The 18784-nt window shown below is 38.0% G+C and overlaps 1 protein-coding gene across 1 annotated transcript in view; it reads left to right on the forward strand.

The window, feature by feature from the left end:
* PRKCZ (protein kinase C, zeta) overlaps positions 1-18784 on the forward strand; it is a 62871-nt gene that overhangs the window by 11604 nt on the left and 32483 nt on the right. The window contains exon 5 of the mRNA XM_009889613.1: positions 17250-17335. Coding sequence (XP_009887915.1) covers positions 17250-17335 — 86 coding nt within the window. The remainder of the gene's footprint in view (positions 1-17249; positions 17336-18784) is intronic.

Consider the following 18784-nt stretch of genomic DNA (forward strand, 5'->3'; position numbering starts at 1 on the left):
TAAAAGGCCTCTTTAGTAGCTGTGCTCAGTGAGTGATTTGTGGTCAGGTTTCTCATAATTTAATGAATTAATTTAGCGCACATTGCCTCTTTGCATCTGTGGGGCCTGCATGGAAATCTGGTGTTGTGGCCTAGTTGTAACTATTTTCAAATTGTTTTACAACAGACTTATGCCAAATTAGCACCGATACATTTAATAAGCTAAAGCCTTCAGCATTGTTGCTTGTTAGCTAAAGGCACACAACAAACATCTGCATTGCACTTAGACTGTATGGAAATGTTATGGATAGTGGTGATATAGTTTGTTTATTTAAAGGAGTGTTTATTTTGATGGGACTAAAACATTGTCCTCTGTTCAGAAAACATTCAGTATGCTTCAAACTCTTGTTGTATTTTCTGTGGCTTTATCACTGTAGTTATATTCATAGCAAATCCTTTTAAGAAATGAGAATATTACGTATGCACTTCTCTAGAGCATCATGCTTACGCTGTAAAGGGGTTTATAAGTTTGCCTAGAGTTATTTCCAGAGACAAATAAACAGTTAACTAGTTCCTCTGTCCAAAATGGGCCTCTACTTAAATTAGCAGTCTCTAAGTGTGGACCTCTAGTTTGTTACAGAAGTGCAGACAGTTTGAAATGGAATCTTTAAACAGAACTATTGAATCGCTAAATAATTCCATTTGCATTTCAGTTGCTAAATAATGTCATTGGTCAGACTTGTTCATATTAGGTCATGGAGTGACTATTTTTAATAGTATGTGATCTTCTGAATTGCAAATATTTTGTGGTGAATTTCTGCAGAATTGTAGGGTTTCCTTTCAAGTTTCTTCAAAAATGTAATGCTTTGGAAGAAAAATGCAGAAATACTTACTGAACATTTTGCATTTACATTGAAATCTAATAATATAATTGCTAGCTGTCCTGGACCTTTGTGAAAATGATATGGTTTTGAGATGGTAGCAGCCAGCAAAGCTTGGAATAAATGCGCGTAATCCATTAATGGAATAAACCATGTGACTAATATTTCAATTCTATTTGCATTCCTTAAGAAAAGTTTGGGGTTTTTTCTTTGCTTGAAGAACCTACCTTTTTACATAGATGCGATGCTCTCTGCAAGATAGAAATTGCCCAGTCGCAGCATCTGAGCTTGTACTGTCTCTGTGTTCCTTTTGCTCCTCAATTTTTGCCCTTTTTTTTTGTGCCAGAGCCAGCTCCCACTCTAAATGTGGAGCTGCTGTTGTAGAAACGGTACCTTTTACCTTCGGCGAGCCAGGTAACCCATCTGCAGAGCCTGGAATGGCAGCGCTGCTGTGTGGGTGAGGTGGCAGGATCTCTGAAACATCTCGCAGCTCTTCCCAGGTACTGAATGTGACCTCTCGGAGGCGTTTCTCGCATCTGCTGGCCTGGAGCCTTGGATACTTTATCTCAATCTTTCCCGATAAAGATGGCAGATGTATAGGCCAGTCTCCTGTATTTAAAAAAAAAAAAAAATAAAAATGTTTTTAGTAGATTAGCTATTCTTTAGGAATTGATACTGAACAAGGTTGTTTCTGCCATGTTTAGCTGTGCGTTTCCCTTCTCTGCTTATAAGTGATAGCCTTCCCCGCTGCCTGATACAAAGCATGGTATCTGATTGGCAGTTTTATAACTTAGTTATTGTAGTCTCCGCTTATTTCCACTGACAGATCTTGATCTGATTTATCACTCTTGGTGCTGCGGCGCATTGTATAACAGAGCACGTTCGGCTGAACAATTTCTATCGATTTGTAGGACTTCCCTAACGGAATTGCCGGTTTGATCAGAGAAATACTTGTTTTCGTGACATCAGCTCCTTGCCATCCATGCCATGTTTTAGTTTGTGCCTCGGCTGCTAGCTACAGCCTCTCAAGGGAGCCAGTACCACCCGTGCCTGGATACATGAGGCAGAGATGTGAAAGGGAGAGACGGGGGTAACCAGTCTTCCATTAAATATTTGCTCTTAATGTTCGAGCTGATCCTGCCTATTGTCCTTGGTATCTAATGGTATTCAAACAGCGGCATCAGTGGAATAAAGGGAAAATGTTTCATTTCGTACCTACTACGTTGTAAAGCGTAAAGAATTACATGCTGAAGAAGCTAAAGAATAAAATCCAGTGAGTAATGCATGCTTTTTCTGTAGATTTTGTGTGTCACTATTGTGATTGCTGTTATGAATTGAGGCTGTTGATGCAGTATGTGTGTACGTGTGGTGCAGTAGATAATAGAACTCAGCATTTTGGTTATGATACAGTTGCTTTGCCTACCACCCTCCTTTGCAGCCATAGATTGTTACAAATGCAGAGATTCCTGCCGCCTCTTGTGCGTAGGGATGTGGCTGAGAGACCTCTCAGAAATGCTGATAAAATTGCCTTGAAAGGACTCTTGGGGAATGTATTTTAGGAGGAAAAGAACAGAAGAGTGAGTGATGCTGCTGCTGCTAATAAGGGAGATTAATGAAAGAAATGTATCCAAAAAACCCTGACGGTATGTGTTCAGGGCCTGTTTATTGTAAGATTGCTGATGTAAAGATTAATGATTTAGCATCATTTTCTAAGGCCTTTTTGTTTAATTGTATTTAGTGGATTGTGTTAGATGGATGTTTTTATTGTGAAATAATTGTTTTGAATTAAGGTTTACTTAGTTTCTAATATTGTCAGAATAAACTGTGCTAGTGCACTTCTGCTTTTTTACATATGAACAAATAGATATGTGTATTTATTGCTAAAATTAATCTTGGATTTGGGTAGCTAGTACTAACAAATTTTAGGCTTGTTTTGCTGTTGGCTTCATTACATAGAAGAATGCAGACTAGGAATCCTTTAAATCTCATTAAATAGAATGAATATGTTTTTGATGTATAAGTACTTACGGTATTAGTATGACTGTAGACTAAGGTTTTAATATCCAATATTTCTGGCTGATTTTGCTGCCTCTTTTTGGTGATGATTACACTGTGTTGTGGATGTCTCTTATGCTCTTTGTTTATCAGCTCAGTATTTTAGCATTAGGTGTTTGGACTTCATTTTTCCCCAAGCCATCTTTCTTGAAAATTTCATCATAGGGTTGAGTAAAGGTATCTTACTAACCTCATTATTGTTGTGAACTGTTTTATTTTAGGTATAGATATTTGGTTTTGCTTTATTTTCTGCCTTATACTACAAAATAGCTCTAAAAGGCTTCTTGCTACAGTAGTGTGGCCTGTAAATATTTTTCTAGCTCATAAGGTAGGTTTTTCCCTTTATTTGTTACTGTATTGGCAGCAGTGATTAGGTTATTCAGAGCACGTGAACCAATTTCATCCCCCAATGAAGAAAGGAACTATTGCGACCGTAGAGACTATTCTGAAAACATAGATTGGATTGCACTGGATAATTAGGCAATTTTGAAACTGCTAGTAACCCTCTCCTGGTCTTTAGTAATTGAACTGACAGAGGAGAAAATTGTACTATTTTTAATGTAAGATATATTGGTGCTTAGGAATTGAAAATAGCTGTGTCATAGTTTCTCAAGAATACCTGAAATCTCGTCCTCTGTCTTCTTAACTGTGTGCCACGTTTTTTCATGTGACATATTTGAAAAATATGTACAGATTATGAGACAGCATGTTACTGAAAACAGAACTGTAGTTCAAGGTCTATTTTGCTTATAATCATTTAATGTTTTTAATTCTAAAATAATTTCAACGTTTTTCTTAGCTAGGAAACTTCCAATGAAGAATAAAGAGCTAGGCCTCCCGTTTGATAATTGAGACACGAAATAATAAAGTACACACCTGATTGTGGGATTTGATATCTTCCCTTACTTTAAAGTACTGGATGTCTTAGCAGATGTTTGTATACCAATTTGTAAACTATAAACTAAAAAACCAATGGAATAAGGAATAGTGAGCTAGTTTTTAAGGTGTCATAACATATAGCTTGTGTTCTATTTTATTTATTCTGCCCTCCTCTTAGCTATTGCTCAGAATGTAGTGTGATCATGCAGGAAGGATGCCACCTGGTTTTAGAAAACTTCTCTTGAATGTAATGTCTAGCTCCATCCCCCTGTGTTATCTCTCATACTTCCGATCTATATACTTCTCATAAGTTGGTAAATCCACTTCTGATATAGAGACATTTGGGGTAACTAAATTGGTGAGAAGGTCATGAAGCTTTTTGTGTTATTTGCTGGAATTAGTGGACATCCGTGAGCCCGTTAAACCTTTATTAGGCCTGTCTGTTTCAGTAGCTTGAATGAGCTATTTAATATGTAACCCCTTAAATGATATGGTCAGGGTTAATTATATATTATTATACTTGGGATTCTGTGTCATACTTTTTAAAATTAGCTGCTCTATGCAAGTTAAGTTTTTTTATGTTTAACTGAGCCACAGAAATAGCAGCAGAGGCCCGTAGGGCAGATAAATGGGCTCTTCAGCACTTCTCTTGGATTTTTGAGAAACCAGATTCTGTGAGAGATTTCAGGTGCTGCTAATTTGAAACAGAGAGCACTTCAGAAGTGAAGCCTTGTAGCACCAAGCAGTGATAGCAGTTGGCTAGCCACTGAAGACTTGCTGGCAGTGCAAATCTGGATGGTAAATAAATCTCCTGAAGTAAAAAAAGTGGCTAACTTCAGGCATGCTGAAAGGGTGGTTTTCAGAAGAGGCGTGGGAGAGTCCTAATCATCACTGTCAGCGCAAGAGTTAAGCGTTGAACAGACTGTGCAGTTCTGCCCTTAAACCACAGGGGGAAGGTAGTGACTTGGGTAGTGGAAAAATGAAAAACTGAGGTTTTCAATATGGACTAGAAAGCACCTCATTTGTAATTCTGAAGTTCCATTACTAATTCTTCTGCATCTGTAAGTGCTTGTCCTGTAACTATTAGCTGGGGAAATATTTAAAAGGAAAACAGAAACTATTTTAAGGCAAAACTTCAATATTTTAATACAGTCCTCTTTACTTCTACAATAACATGCTCATTCTAATAATGATAACACTATTACATGCTGCTTCCAATAATTTAGGTTATCTGCCATGTTCTTCAGTAAAGCAGGTACAGATGCCCTGTGACTAGCACAGGGCTCCCTCTTCTATAGGTTGTCCACTAGTGAAAACTGTTCTTATCCGTAGGGATTGCAGAGAAAGGAAAACCTCAGGCAGGCAGTGATAAAATTGATATTGCAGAGCCTGAAACAATAGGTCTGGGGTTGGCACTGCTCCATTAATTTCAAAGTGCAGTCATTGTTCTTAACAATAGCACGACAAGGTATCTCAATGTTACTTCAAACTTGTTAGAAGGAATAGCTATCATAAAGTGATTTTACACGGCAGATGTTGTATTATACACAGATAATGGAGAGCACTGTAGAACTCGAAAGGGTTTTGGGTGGGAAGCAGTGTGTAAACTTTGCAGATCTGGTATAATTATCTGCCTTTCCTCTGTGGGGTGAGTTGAAAGCCCCCTTCCAAAAGCTGAAAGACAAATAGCATCATGAATTTGAAAGATTTAAACATTCTTTCCTTAACATACTAAACACTATAGCTTTCCATTAACAGAGCAGGTGAAAGGACAGGTACATAAGACTGTATCATATGCAGGTGTTTTCCCTATAAGGATGAGAAGCTCTGGGACGGAAGTCGCTTTCTTGGGAAACAATAATTCTCTGCATCATAAAAGAATTAACTAAGCTGGAAGAATTACTCGGTTTGCTGTTAAAATTGGTGTATAATCATTTAATCCAGAATAGAACTGGTATGATGAGTAAGTCCTGAAATTATTCAGATTTTTTTATGTGGCTGCTGTCACTAAACAATAAGCTTAGTGATACTTTATATTGTTGCAAACTCTGCTTCTTATGTTACACTTCTGAAATTTATAATTTATGCTGTATCCATATTGTATATGAGGAAGCTTAGAAGGAGGAAAACTACAGATGGGAGAATCTCTCAGATTAGTTTTATTGAATGATAAAACTGAGCACAATTCATGGGACTCAGATTGTGACATAAGAATGGACATTGTGTGAACTTAATTTCAGCTTGCTTTCCTCCTAATACGAAGCAGAATGGAGTACTGTGAGGTACAGATCTGTCAAAGCTGTCAGACTGAAAAGCGGTAGATCTGGAGAGTTAGTCCTGCTGCAAGGTAATAGTGTCCCCTGTCGTACTGAGGCATTGCGTACTTTTCTGGGTATAATATCAGCAGACAATTGATTAAATTGGAAATATTTCAGAGAAATATTTTCAAGAGTCTGATTTCTTAGGAAAGATAAAGTATACCTTTATGAAGCAATAGCTAAACTGAGTTTCTGTCATTCTACTAATACGGGAATCATGTAAACGTTGGGGAAGGAGATGGAACTGTTTTGGAGGGGGATCATAAGCCGGAGTAGTGGAGCCATGCCGTGAAGGAAACCAGCCTGACTCAAAGTGTGTCCGAACACTGAGACTGTAGGAAGCAAATAATGGTTTCAAGGGCATTGTGACGGCCACCTTATAAAAGTTTATGAATTTGAAACAAATGGAAATCCATTTTGAATAGCTGGTGGGTTTTTTGAACAGCTTTGCATTTTTGGTGATGATGTAATCAAATAGGTGTTGATGCCTGTCACTTGAGGGCATATCAAGTAATTCAGTATGCGCTGGAAGAAAACTTCAATAACATCCATTTAATACACACAGTAAAAACCTAAAAAAATAGGAACTTCATGTTTGTCATGAGAAGTAGGCATGAACAGCCTGTGGTAAATGCGTTGCTTAAGTTGGGGGGCAGCTTTAGCTAACTTTAATTTCAATTTCATTCTAAGCAGAGGTTCTGGAAACTTTTGGTAGTCCTGTGATCATCAGCCTCATGTTCAATAACAGTTTGAAATACAAACAGAATTGTAGAGGTAAGCATGAAATAAAGGGAAAATGAGGTGTAAAAGATGGGCCACAGCCGAATCCGTGGAAAGGTTTCAATGCAAGGAACGCAAGAGTAGGATTTTAACTTAAAAGACAACTAATGAAATATGATATGATTAATTTAAAAATGATGCATGGCACGGATTAAGTGAGATCAGTTAACTGTCTCTACAGGATAAGAAGTGGGGCTCTTAAAATGAAGTCTTCTAAAATGTTTTCTGGTGGATTTGTCAGTTAACTATTTTGTTTTTCCTTCAACCCTTTCGCTAGACGTGTTATAACTTGCTATTTAAGATAAAAAATGAGACTGGGTGAAAATTTGATCTAACCAAGTTTTAACTGATCACACCTCAATAGACTTGATGCAGTTCCTTCGGCTCACTAGCTCTGTCACAAAGGAGCTGGAATTCTCACCCCTTTCAACTACCGATAGGTATGTATCGCACGTACTCAAAGGATTAACTTTTTCTAGAAAATGCATGGGATCAAGTCTAGATTACGATTCCCCAGCAAGTCTGAAATCGTGCAGGCTACTGATAACATGAAGTAGAACCAAATTCCTGCAGGAAACTTCACTGAGTTGCTCCTCACTTCTTTGTTTGCTGCCTTCAGTTAATTCCAGATTGTACAGAAGACAGAGGCTTCCTGTTACCAGGCTTTTGTTTGTATTAGAAAGTAGTGCTTTGTGTATGTAATAAGACATAGGTGGTTTTTTTTTTCTAAAAAAAAAAACAAAAAAACAACCCCAAACAAAAAACCAAACCACCCCAAAGAACATCAAAAGCCCCAGACAAACACAGTGGCCTATAAAGTGGCTGTAGATGTAGACTGATGTAGACTAGAAGAGACAAGTTATTCGTCTTCAATAATCCGCGCCTTGTTGCATGAAGTGCTTGGTAAATACAAATAATAGAGGTTTAATTGAAGCTATAAAAATTGGAAAGATGAAAAATGAGTGATGAGTGATAAAAAATATACCTAATTAAAGGTGCCAGTTTATTAGTTCAGGTAAGTAGAATACTGCTCAGAGGTCTCTTGCAAATATGAGGTTTAATGCTAAAGAAATGCTTCATCTTGTGCTGAAGTTATTTTGCTACAGATTGCTTAAATATTCAGAACTTAATTTTGATCTACTTCAGGACTATGTTAGGTAAATTGAAGAATTCAATCATTTAAATAAGTAATGGCTCAGTACTCTTTCAGCTTGATTAAAAACATTTTGATGCAGATCTTAATTCATGTCAATAGAACATTAAATTCCGTTTTCATTGTATTAAATCTTGTAATGAAAGTGACTTTTTTGGGAGAGTATATGATGCAGTCCACAAAAGAAACCTTGTGGACTTTTATTAACAATACAATGCCAGTTTGGTTTTGTAGTGCAAGTAACCACCGTGGTTTTGTAAACAGAGGAGCCAACTACACATCATGAAAGGGTGTAAAGTTCGCAGTCGCATAGAAGGCCAAGTTAGAGAAGGGAAAACCTGAATGTTTTTCTTTACCAAACAAAAATGTTAATCACTTCAAAAGTATAGCTCCATCACCAGTTGTCTCTTGTCCCTTTTCATAACATGTTTTTTCAAATTTGAGCAACAACTACAGCGTCACTATCCTGTGTCCCGGTGAGCCGTGCAAAATGCGTATGTCAGTAAGAGGTGTTGAGAAGGGCACACAACAGATTGTGATCACCAATATGCAGAGGTCCTCGAAATCAGGACATCTTCACTTCTGGAGTAGCATCCAGTAACTGAGTTTAGTGGGGATTTCTTGAGTAACACTTCGAGTATTTTGCTATGTTATTTTTTAGCACATGTAATAAACTTCGTGTAAAATCATAAAATTCTGATCTCAGATGGCGAAGTTAAGATCTGTGTAAAAAGCCATGACCCTTGCATAGAAAAGAGTTTGAGTTATTTGAGTTATTTCTGAGTTATTTCTGCAATAAGAATAAGGCTTGTGAAGTAATGAAGTGTCTTTTGGATGCTGAAAGCAGAAATACCTTCAGCACTTTAAAATCTGTTAAACAATACTATTTTCCCTGTATATCTGCCATCTTAAATTCTTCACTTTTTTTAAGAAGGACTTTTACATAATGCTAGCAAAATAATGCTCTCTTCTGTTAGTTTGTCCTGTAATGCTGTCATATTTTGTGGCTTTAGTTTCAAAATAATTACTCTTGTTCCAAAGAAAATGAAAATTTAAGTTCATTAGAGTATGCTCAAAAGATTACAAAAACTTCTATAGACCCTGTGTGCAGGTCAGCTTATCATTGTATACTTCAAACAAATTGATACTTTTCAGCAAATAACTGTCTTGATGCACGAAAACCAAATTTGTTTTCACTTAATTAATAAACATTTTTGCTTTGACTGGATGATATATGAGTAAACTCTGGGCTGTTAGGCACATTCCTGACAGGTCTTCGTGATTAGTTAGTAGATGGTTAGTCTCACGAGTAAAAGGAGAATTCGAAATCTGTGATTGACCTCACAGTTGGTGTTCTAGAATTCAGAAGCGAGTAGGTCAGCTGAACCTGCTACAACTTCTCCAGCAGGTGACTGGGGAGTCCTGCTCTTGTCCTAGTTTAACCCCATATTTATCCATCTTGGTGACATTGTAAGTGTATTCAGCTGTTCAGCTCTTCGATGCACAGTGGTCTTTAATGAAAAACACAAATTGTCGAATGTGATGTAGATATGTTAAACTGTGCAGTCTTTCTTTGCTGAAGGTGCTGCTCAGTTTGGCATGAGGTTCAGGTTGGACGTGTGGCTCCTGTGCATCGCCCAGCCTGTGTGCACCCTTCTGCCATGGGGGACTTACTGCCCTCGGCAGCCTTGCCAAAACAATTGCAGTTCTTATACTTAATATTAAAGCAGTCTGGATCAATTAAAAAATGTGAGGTTTGAAATATCATCTTATGAGATATTTAAAAAAATCATTCTTTTTTTGTGAACTCAGGATGTTTCTGGCAAACAAGCAATCTCCCACGTTTGTTTGCCATGATTGTTGGAGAGTTACATTGCCATGACTGTTGTCAAGAAATAATCCCGTAAACTGCATTTGCTACTAAATGTTTAGATATCTCTTTTAAAGTAGCAGTTGATGACTTTGTTTTGCTGAAGAGCTATTAAGGCAGATCCTCAGATGTCTCCTGTTTGTTTGATAGCTAAAGTAACTGTCTTGCCTATTATTTCGGTAGGCCACATGGTTGTCTTCCACAGCGCGTGCCTCTGTGAGGTGCATCTCTGAGGCCTCACCCACAATATTTGTCCGATCAGTCCTTCTGTCCATCACAAGTTCAGGGAACTTTTAAGGACAACTTGCATATTGTCTAAACATTTTATTTCTTATATTTCTGTGAATATAAGGTATTATTATTTTTTTGTTTGAAAGGGAAAGCTTGTATTTTTAAAAATAGGTTTTTTTTTTAGATCTTGTTTCTGAATTTTCTCATGTGTTTTGAATGCAATCAGTATTTTTAATGACGAGGCAATCCAGATTTTCTAATTGCTGTTTAATTGAGGTTTTTAACCTGGATCAAGAAAGAGCATAAGGTATTAACAGGTGTGATTGATCCGAAGGGGCATACAGCACCAGTGCAGCACACACTTTCAAAATGAGATGTTAGCTCTGTTTTTGTTGGACGGCTTTGTCTTTTGGAATGTGACTTACCACCTTGCAATGGCATGGAGCCACTTCAACAGAAGGGTACGAATATGAGCAACCAAGAGATCATGCATGAGAAATCGGCGTGTATGGAGGATGAATTTTCCAGCTAGCAGTCCTGAACTGGGAGTCCGTTGACCCCCTTCTAAGTCAGCGGGGAGTAGGATATTCAAACAGTGTTCTAGCTGTGTTGCAATAAGTGCCAGGTAAATACTACTGTTCGGTGAGATACAATTCTGTTTCCTGGTTGGTGCTCTGCTGGTGCTTTATCTAGTACACTTCCTTTGTCATTATTGCTGTCTTAATCGCACCTTTTGTTTTTTAACTCAGAGGTTGATTTGACTTTGTAGATAATCATAGTGGTGTCCGTTGAAAAAGAAAAGGATGGGGATAAGGTTCCCCAACTGCTAATCAATTTTAAATGAAATAAAAATAAAATTATATCTTCTGACCATTTTAATAATAGCAAGAGGTGAAAGCACTTAATACCTGTATATTGTTAAGGGTACTCTCTTCCTCTTCAAACTTCTGCAAAGGAATGGCCATTGGACATAGCAGCTTATTCATAACAAAGGGCCAATTAACATACCATACAATGTGTGTCTGTTACGTGCTTCAGAAAGCAGTTTTATTGTTTCAGTTTAACTATTTGGGACATATTAAGTAACAGATAGGTGAAACAAAACAGTATCAAAGTTCTTTAGAATTTACTTTGCCAAAATTTGTTCTGTATTTATATGTAATTATTTTCATATGTTACCTTTTTATCTAATTTGGAGTCTATCTGAAATACCAGTATCAATTTCGTACTTGTAATTCATGAGTTGGTTTTGAAAGAATGCTCACTTGTCTGCTCAGCAAAACATTAAAAGAACAAAACAAAAACTGGGCATTCTCATACTGTCCAGCTGGGAGGCAGTGTAATTGGCCTGTAAACAAGTTGCATTAATATCTGAGAAGTGATTTGCAGCAATAACAAATTATCTCTGTGCTCATTATAGTTTGATCACCTAAAAGCAGACCTTTGGAATTGCATTTGTAAAACCAAATGCAGGGGAAATAATTTTTTTGTGGCCATCTTACTGCTCTTCAGTGGTGTAACCCACACTTTGCAGACAACTGACGATTACTCTTACATATTCTGGAAAATACAAGTACTTCTAAATGCTCAGATGGAAAAATAACATTTTGGGCTCGGGGACAGGTTGGGCCTGTCTTTTAAAGTGTTTCTCTTCTCCAGTGCTGGGAAAGTATGTTATCATTTGAAAAATAATTGTGCTGCCTTCTATTTCTCCCTGCTTTACCAAGTTACATCTTCAAAGACAAGGTTCACATCCTTTCTGTTAAGTTCTGTAGAGGTAATTTTGAATTTTGAGTATCATCTGTAGATGAGTTAATTTGGAATGAACGCTGAATAATAGGCAAATTGCTCATCCATTTATATCCACAATTACTTTTGGGTTTTGTTTTTTTCCTACAATATTTTTTAAAAAATGAAAAAACCCAACCCTAGGGAATATCCTTGGAAAAGAAAATTATTAAATATATTTACAGGGTTCATTGTGCATTACTGCTAGGGAAGTAGTTGCACAGCTTGACAACAGAGGGAAGAATTGCACAACAGCAACAGCCGGTTGTTTCACACTGCTTTTTATTTTAGGGGTAGCTGGTTAATTTTGTTTCAGGCATTCAGTTTGAGTATTTTTATTTCACTTGTAATCCTACCTTGAAAAACAGTCTCTGTTTGGTGGGTTTTTTTCTTCCAATTTTCTGATCTTGGAAGTAGATAAAATTCAGTACATTCATTGTAATTAGAATATGTATTTGTGTTCCCCAGTAAGAACTTGTTATTCCTGTTAGCAGCTTAAAATGTCTTTTAAGCTTTCCTCTAAACTTGTTCACGTACAAAATAAATATTAAATTTATTTTTTTTATTGTTAGGTGAAGGGTTGTCTTCAGTATTCATTGGAGAGGAAAGATTACTTTGTGTAACTAGGGGTATGGTATCTCCTACAGCCTCCAAGCAGCTAACTCGAAGTCCTTAATGAGTTAACTGGTGTGTACTATAAAATAAATGAAAAAATAGCCCTTTTCATTAAACATAGTAATTAAATAGTCATGCTTTTGTGATGGCACTCCTTTTTCTAGGTGGCTGGCATCAAACTTGGTTTAGTTCTTGGTTATCAAGAATCGCAGAATACCTTACTTGTTTTGTTCTGAATTGTTCTAAAAACACGTACCAAAACGTGTTTCAGGTTCAGAAGTATGGTTTTCCCATACGAAGTGTAGGGGTAAAATGCATACTAAGATTAGAGCTTTGTTCACACATTATACAGAACACTGACAATAAATTGTTTCTTATTTCAAGGTACATACTTACTGCCATTTTAAGAATCTGTTTATTGTTTAGGATGGGTTCTTTGATCTAGGATAGCTCTACTTTGGATTTTTTGAAGCTGATAATGTTCAAAAATAATAATGATATAAAAAAACCAAACTTCTTTCTATAATCTGCTGTTATCCTTAAGTGAATTAAGGAGGATGTCCTCTTTCATGAGTGCATTACTAGATAGAGAAAATGCACATTGTAGTCCAGTTCTGCAGGTTATTCAGAGCAGGCTGCCCAGGGTCACATCCAGGCAGCTTTTGAGTATTTTGGCGACCTCTTCCAGTGCTCAGTCACCCTCACTGGGAAGAAGTGTTTCCTGATGTTCAGATGGAACTTCCCGTATTCCGCTTAGTGCCTGTTGCCTCTTGTCCTCTCACTGGGCACCACTGAAACCAGCTCAGTCTCAGCGGTACCTGCCCTTCGGGTCTTTGTGCGCTGATGAGATGTCCCTGAGCCTTCTCTTCTCTGCACTAAATAGTCCCAGGTCTCTCAGCCTCTCCTCGTATGAGAGATGCTCCAGTCCCTTCATCTTCGTGGCCCTTCTCTGGACTTTCTGCAGTAGCTCCGTGTCTCTCTTATACTGGGGAGCCCAGAACTGGACACAGTACTCCAGGTGTGGCCTCACCAGTGCCGAGCAGAGGGGAAGGATCCCCTCCCTTGGCCTGCTGGCAGTGCTCCTCCTAATGTAGCCGAGAGAACCGTTAGCTGCCTTTGCCGGAAGGGTGCGTTGCTGGTTCATGTTCGACTTGGTGCCCACCAGGACCCTCACGTTCTTTTCTTGAAAGCTACTTTCCAGCCGGTCGGCCTCCAGCCTCCCCCATGGTGCATGGGGTTCTTCCTCCCTGGGTGCAGGACTTCGCGGTTCTCTTTGACCTTCACGCGGCTCCTGCCTGCGCCGCTCTCCCGGGGCAGAGGTCCCTCTGGCAGCACAGCCCTGTGGTCTATCAGCCGCTCTTGTATCGCCAGCGAACGTGCTGAGGGTGTGCTCTGCCCCGTCCCGAGGAGGGTGTTGAACAGGGTCGGAGCCAGTACTGGCCCCTGGGGTACACTGATAGTCACTGGGCTCCAACTAGCCTTTGTGCCACTGACTGCGTATGGACTATGAAAAACTACGAAAAACAGTACTAAGAACATATTATTCTGTTATAGAAATTTAATTTTATTTTGTAGTAATAATACTACTTGTGATGTAAAGGTGTGTCTTACAATGATGGCTGTTTTCTGTTTTCTTCCCCACACTCCCCCCTGCTTGGCCCCTTTCGGAGACGGGGAATGGGAATTGTTTTGCCTGCCGTAGTGGTAGACTCTAGGGGTTCCCGCTTTTTAAAGTGATGCTGTATGAAGTTTGGTTTTGGTTATATTGTTGCCTCACAAGTATATGATATAAAACCCTGACTTTGATTTAATATTTATCGTTAATTAGGGAAGTGACTTGCTCCTTTATTTACAGACTTCATCAGCACAAGCTGCTTGTTAACTTACCGTTCACTTAATATTCCTCATGTCCGTGATAAGCTAATGTTCGGAACACAGATGTATTAGGTTGTCTCCATATGGTGCTTTGTCTAATGAATCAATTAGCTATTTTGGAAAAAATCCGTGTGAATTTTTTTCCTTTTGGTGGAAAGTCATCCGACAAATGGTGGAACACTTTCATTGATGCTTGGGTGTATTTTTAGGCAAAAACTTTGCAATAGTTTTGCTAGGTTCTCATTTAAATTTTCTTTGCGCTTAGGAAAAGCGAGGGGTTTTTGTTTGCTTTAAAGTTTACATTTGGCAGATTTTGAAGAGCTATAGGAGTCAAACAGATCAGGTGATACCCCTCTGTTCTAGTGACTTTGTCTTTGCCACTTCTGTGCCGTGCAGCCTTTCAGCTCCTTTGAGAAGTTGTTTTTTTTTTTCTGAATTGCGAACAATTCATTTAGTAGCGCAGTGTCTGTTTCAAAGGCTGAACGTTTGCACAGGCAAATAGAGTAACACATGAATGTTTGCCGACTTGGCACTGTAGATTTGTGGAGTTGCAGAAACTTCAATACTTACGTGCCTTGCTTTGGAAGGGCAAAAATAGAGTATCTAAAATCAGAGCCGGTATGCGTCAGTGTTCACACATTGTATGTCAGTAGCCTGTGATTTTTGGCTTGCTCAATATTAAGTTAAAATAACTTTTCAACAAAGAAACTATTTACTACTTGCATTATTTTTAGACAGTGAAAATGAAGGTTTTTTTTTTATAAAAAAGCCCAAACATCTTTGATCAGGTATGAATATTTAAAACAACTGTTTAAAACTTGAAAGACAAACATTAAAGATTAAACTTTAAGATTATTTTGCGTTAACTTCTGAGGAATATAAATTTACAGTTGAATACCTTGTCAAAATGTAGCAATGTCTGTCAATCAAGTCTATCTAAATATTCTATGCTGTATTGTCTGGGGCATTTTAGTTAACATGACGTAGTTTTCTATATTGGCTGTTATAGCTTGTTTCACTTGTATCAGTCTGATTAAAGGACAGCTTGAGCAGCTACCCTGATATTGGAATCTCAGTTTAAAAACAAACAAAAAAAACCCAACACAGCCCCATCAGGGGGATGTGGGAACATCAGGATGTTCCACTGCCTCATTGAGAAGTCGCAACTTTTCTAAAAGAGAGAGATACAGCGATGTGATAGACCCTGGTAAGGTGAGAGGGAAGAAGTGAGGATCACTTTCTCCTGAGCAAATACAATTGCTTATTTTGAAAGAGAGCTGGCGTGGCTGGCAGAGCAGTGTATCTGGGTACCAAATACAGCCTGTGCGTAGCTATCCACAAGACAGTGTAAAAGGGTATGTTTTACTGTTGTCTTCTCAGTTATTTACACTTCCTGTGCTGTTTAGTTCTCCGTTCACTATGAAACCGCTGTACTTAATAATTTTTCTGATTGAAGTAGCTGGGAATATTTTGTACAAGCTGCCAACTGTGTTAAATTGCATTATAACTAGTATAAATAATTGGTTTTTAAAAAGGCATATATAAAACTCTGCACTGGGAAATCTTACTCATCCTGTTGCTGGAGATAGCTTTAAATAATGATATCAAAATAAGAGTTATTCTAGTGTTTCACGTTTCTTTTTCAGTTAAGAGGATGTTATAACACCCGTAAAACCACTGTAAAATACTTCTGTTGGAAATGTCGAAGGGTCTAAGGGGATGTGTCAGACTTCTCTCACTGTCTAAACTACGCTTGTTAACTTTAAATATTACAGGAAACTTTGAGAACTCCTAAATTTGAATCTCTTAGTAGCTGTAATTAGAACTAATTAATCAGCAATGAAAATCTTGCCAAATATGAACTATTATTATTATTTTTTAGCCTCTCGACAGCAGGAGTACGTCGTCAGTTTTTACATTGCTGCTGAATTTTCTGCTTAACTGCCCCCCTCCCTAGTCTCTTTCCCCTGTGCTCCCACTCCCCCCAGTACCCACTGGTGTTGCCTGCCGGGGCCAGCTTGTGGTCCCAGCTCTGTGGCACGGGTTGGCTGTGTCACCGTTACAGCCGTGAGCAGCTCTAAACAGGACTGGTGTTGCACAAGTCTTTCAAGGCTTAATATGAAATATCAAATTCTCTAATTAGCCAGTTGCACAAAACCTGCAGATATGTATGTGAAAAGCAACAACAAAAGTCAGTTGGAGTCGATGGTTGGTGCTGTCATGGATGGCATCTTGGGAAGTTTTGCTTAAAATGCTAAAGGCTCTCTTGCTGTTACGTTTAGAACACATTAGAAATAAATGCAGACCTGCCCTTCAACTGTGTCCGTAACAGAAGAAATATTTTGGTGATGTTTAATGGCAAGATAAAAATGAGGTCAAAGAATATAACTCTCAAGTCTTGTAGTATCTTTAATATTGTGTATGTAAAGCATTATTAGCACCCGACATCCATTACGTGTTTACGTGTGAGGGTGACACGGTGAGATCAGCATTGTAATTTTAGCAGAGGAAGCTGTTTCTTTAAGTTATCTGTCCCTCTCACCTGAGCTTGAACGCCAGCAGCCAAGGAACTGTAACAGGATTATCAGAGTGTCAGGAAGGAGAGAGGGACGGAGAAAAGGGAGAGGCAGCGGTGAAAGCACATCCTGCAGAAGCTGTCATTTACGGCTGCCTTGGAAAAAAAAAAAAAAGTCAGCGGGGATTCTAGCTGTACGTTGGTATTTAGAAAAGCAAGATTGTTTTGAGTCACAACTTGCTTAACACAGCGTGTGTGGTATTGCCGTGCTACCATGCTGCTGCTTTACACCTTTTTGATTTCTTTCTTAGAATCAATCTACCGCCGTGGAGCCAGAAGATGGAGGAAGCTGTACCGAGTGAATGGGCATTTGTTTCAAGCCAAACGTTTTAACAGAGTGAGTACTGTTGCATAAAATGTTGAGTTTTGGTAATGTTCTGTGGTAATTGTTTTCTTAGTCTGCTTTTTTCTGGAGTGTTAAAAAGAAAGGAAAAGCAAGATGCTTCTTCATGTGACTTCTCGGTATATGCAGTGTGATTCAGGTCGTAACAATCAGAAAAACTTGGAAGTCGTTAAATCTGGGATGGAGTTAATAATATGATTGGTAGAAATTATTTATTTTTAAAGTCTCTAGACAAGTGGTTTAGCGACTATTTAAAGTGATGCATCCTTAGAGCAGCTTTTCTCCTCTCCACTCTGAGTGATTTCGATTGCTTGTAATAATCCCTTACCTTTGGTACTTTGTGATTCTTGAAGATCAGAGCTCTTGATGTTAGCTGTAACTGTTTTGAATCTGAGGTGTTGCGTAACCTAATTAAGGAAAAACCACCCTGGTTTATTGAGCTGAAATACAACTGCGTTAAGAATCTGACTTAATCCACATAAGCAAGTGAATGTAGCTTTAAGGCTGAGACGCCTCCTTCGCTTATCCCATTATGCCAAAGTGTTGCAGCAGGTATTCAGATGTAGTATACGCTTTGGGGAATGCCGTACAAAACTGAGTACAGTGAGGCGAGTTAGCTTTTTGGTTCAGCACTAACTTTATTTTCTTTAAATGGAATCAGCATCTTTTTTCCTAATGCTTCCTACCCCAAAACTGCATTGAAAGAAAGAAAAGCCCCTTAAAACTCAGTATCCTCTCACTAGGTATGTGAAAAATAAGTCGCATATCTGAATTGTAACATGCATTTATATAATGTGGTGTACCAATTCAATTTGTTTAATTTACAGTATGAAACATATACTTTTCTCTGTGCTGATTTGCTGCATAGTTAAAACGTAATTCTTTGAAACATTGTGAATGTGTACCTGCCACATTAATAATCCATAATGTATAGATAATGATCTTTTAATAGAAATTAGGCAGTGCATATACACATAAAGATTTTGAAACCTTATTAACATGTCAAAAATCCTAAACAAGACTACTTTGCTATAACTGTATACAAATGAAATCATCTAAAGCCAGAACTCAAACTGTATCCAACTGAAGTTAGGGATAAAGTTGATGTGAACTGTAAAATGTGACACTAAAATGTATAAATTGATAATAAATCAGGGTCATATATGTATTAATGAATTAAGTACCAAATTTTAACATTGACTGAGTTTTTAAGACTGGAGTATTACCTTGTGAATTCCTTCCTTTTTCGAAGTAACCTTTTAAAACTTTTCCAGATAATTCATGTAAATGAACACATGCAAGAATCTAATCTTGTTAAACATAATGTAAAGGTTAACTTTTTGTTATTGCTGTGTTTGTGTGTGTTTTGGAGAGGTACGAGAGGTATACCTGGATTACTGAAGGAATTTGGGAGCTGCCCCTATATTTATTCCCCGCCCCCCC

The sequence above is a fragment of the Charadrius vociferus genome, unplaced genomic scaffold, assembly GCF_000708025.1.
Source record: "Charadrius vociferus isolate BGI_N301 unplaced genomic scaffold, ASM70802v2 scaffold477, whole genome shotgun sequence".
Taxonomy (NCBI): Eukaryota; Metazoa; Chordata; class Aves; order Charadriiformes; family Charadriidae; genus Charadrius; species Charadrius vociferus.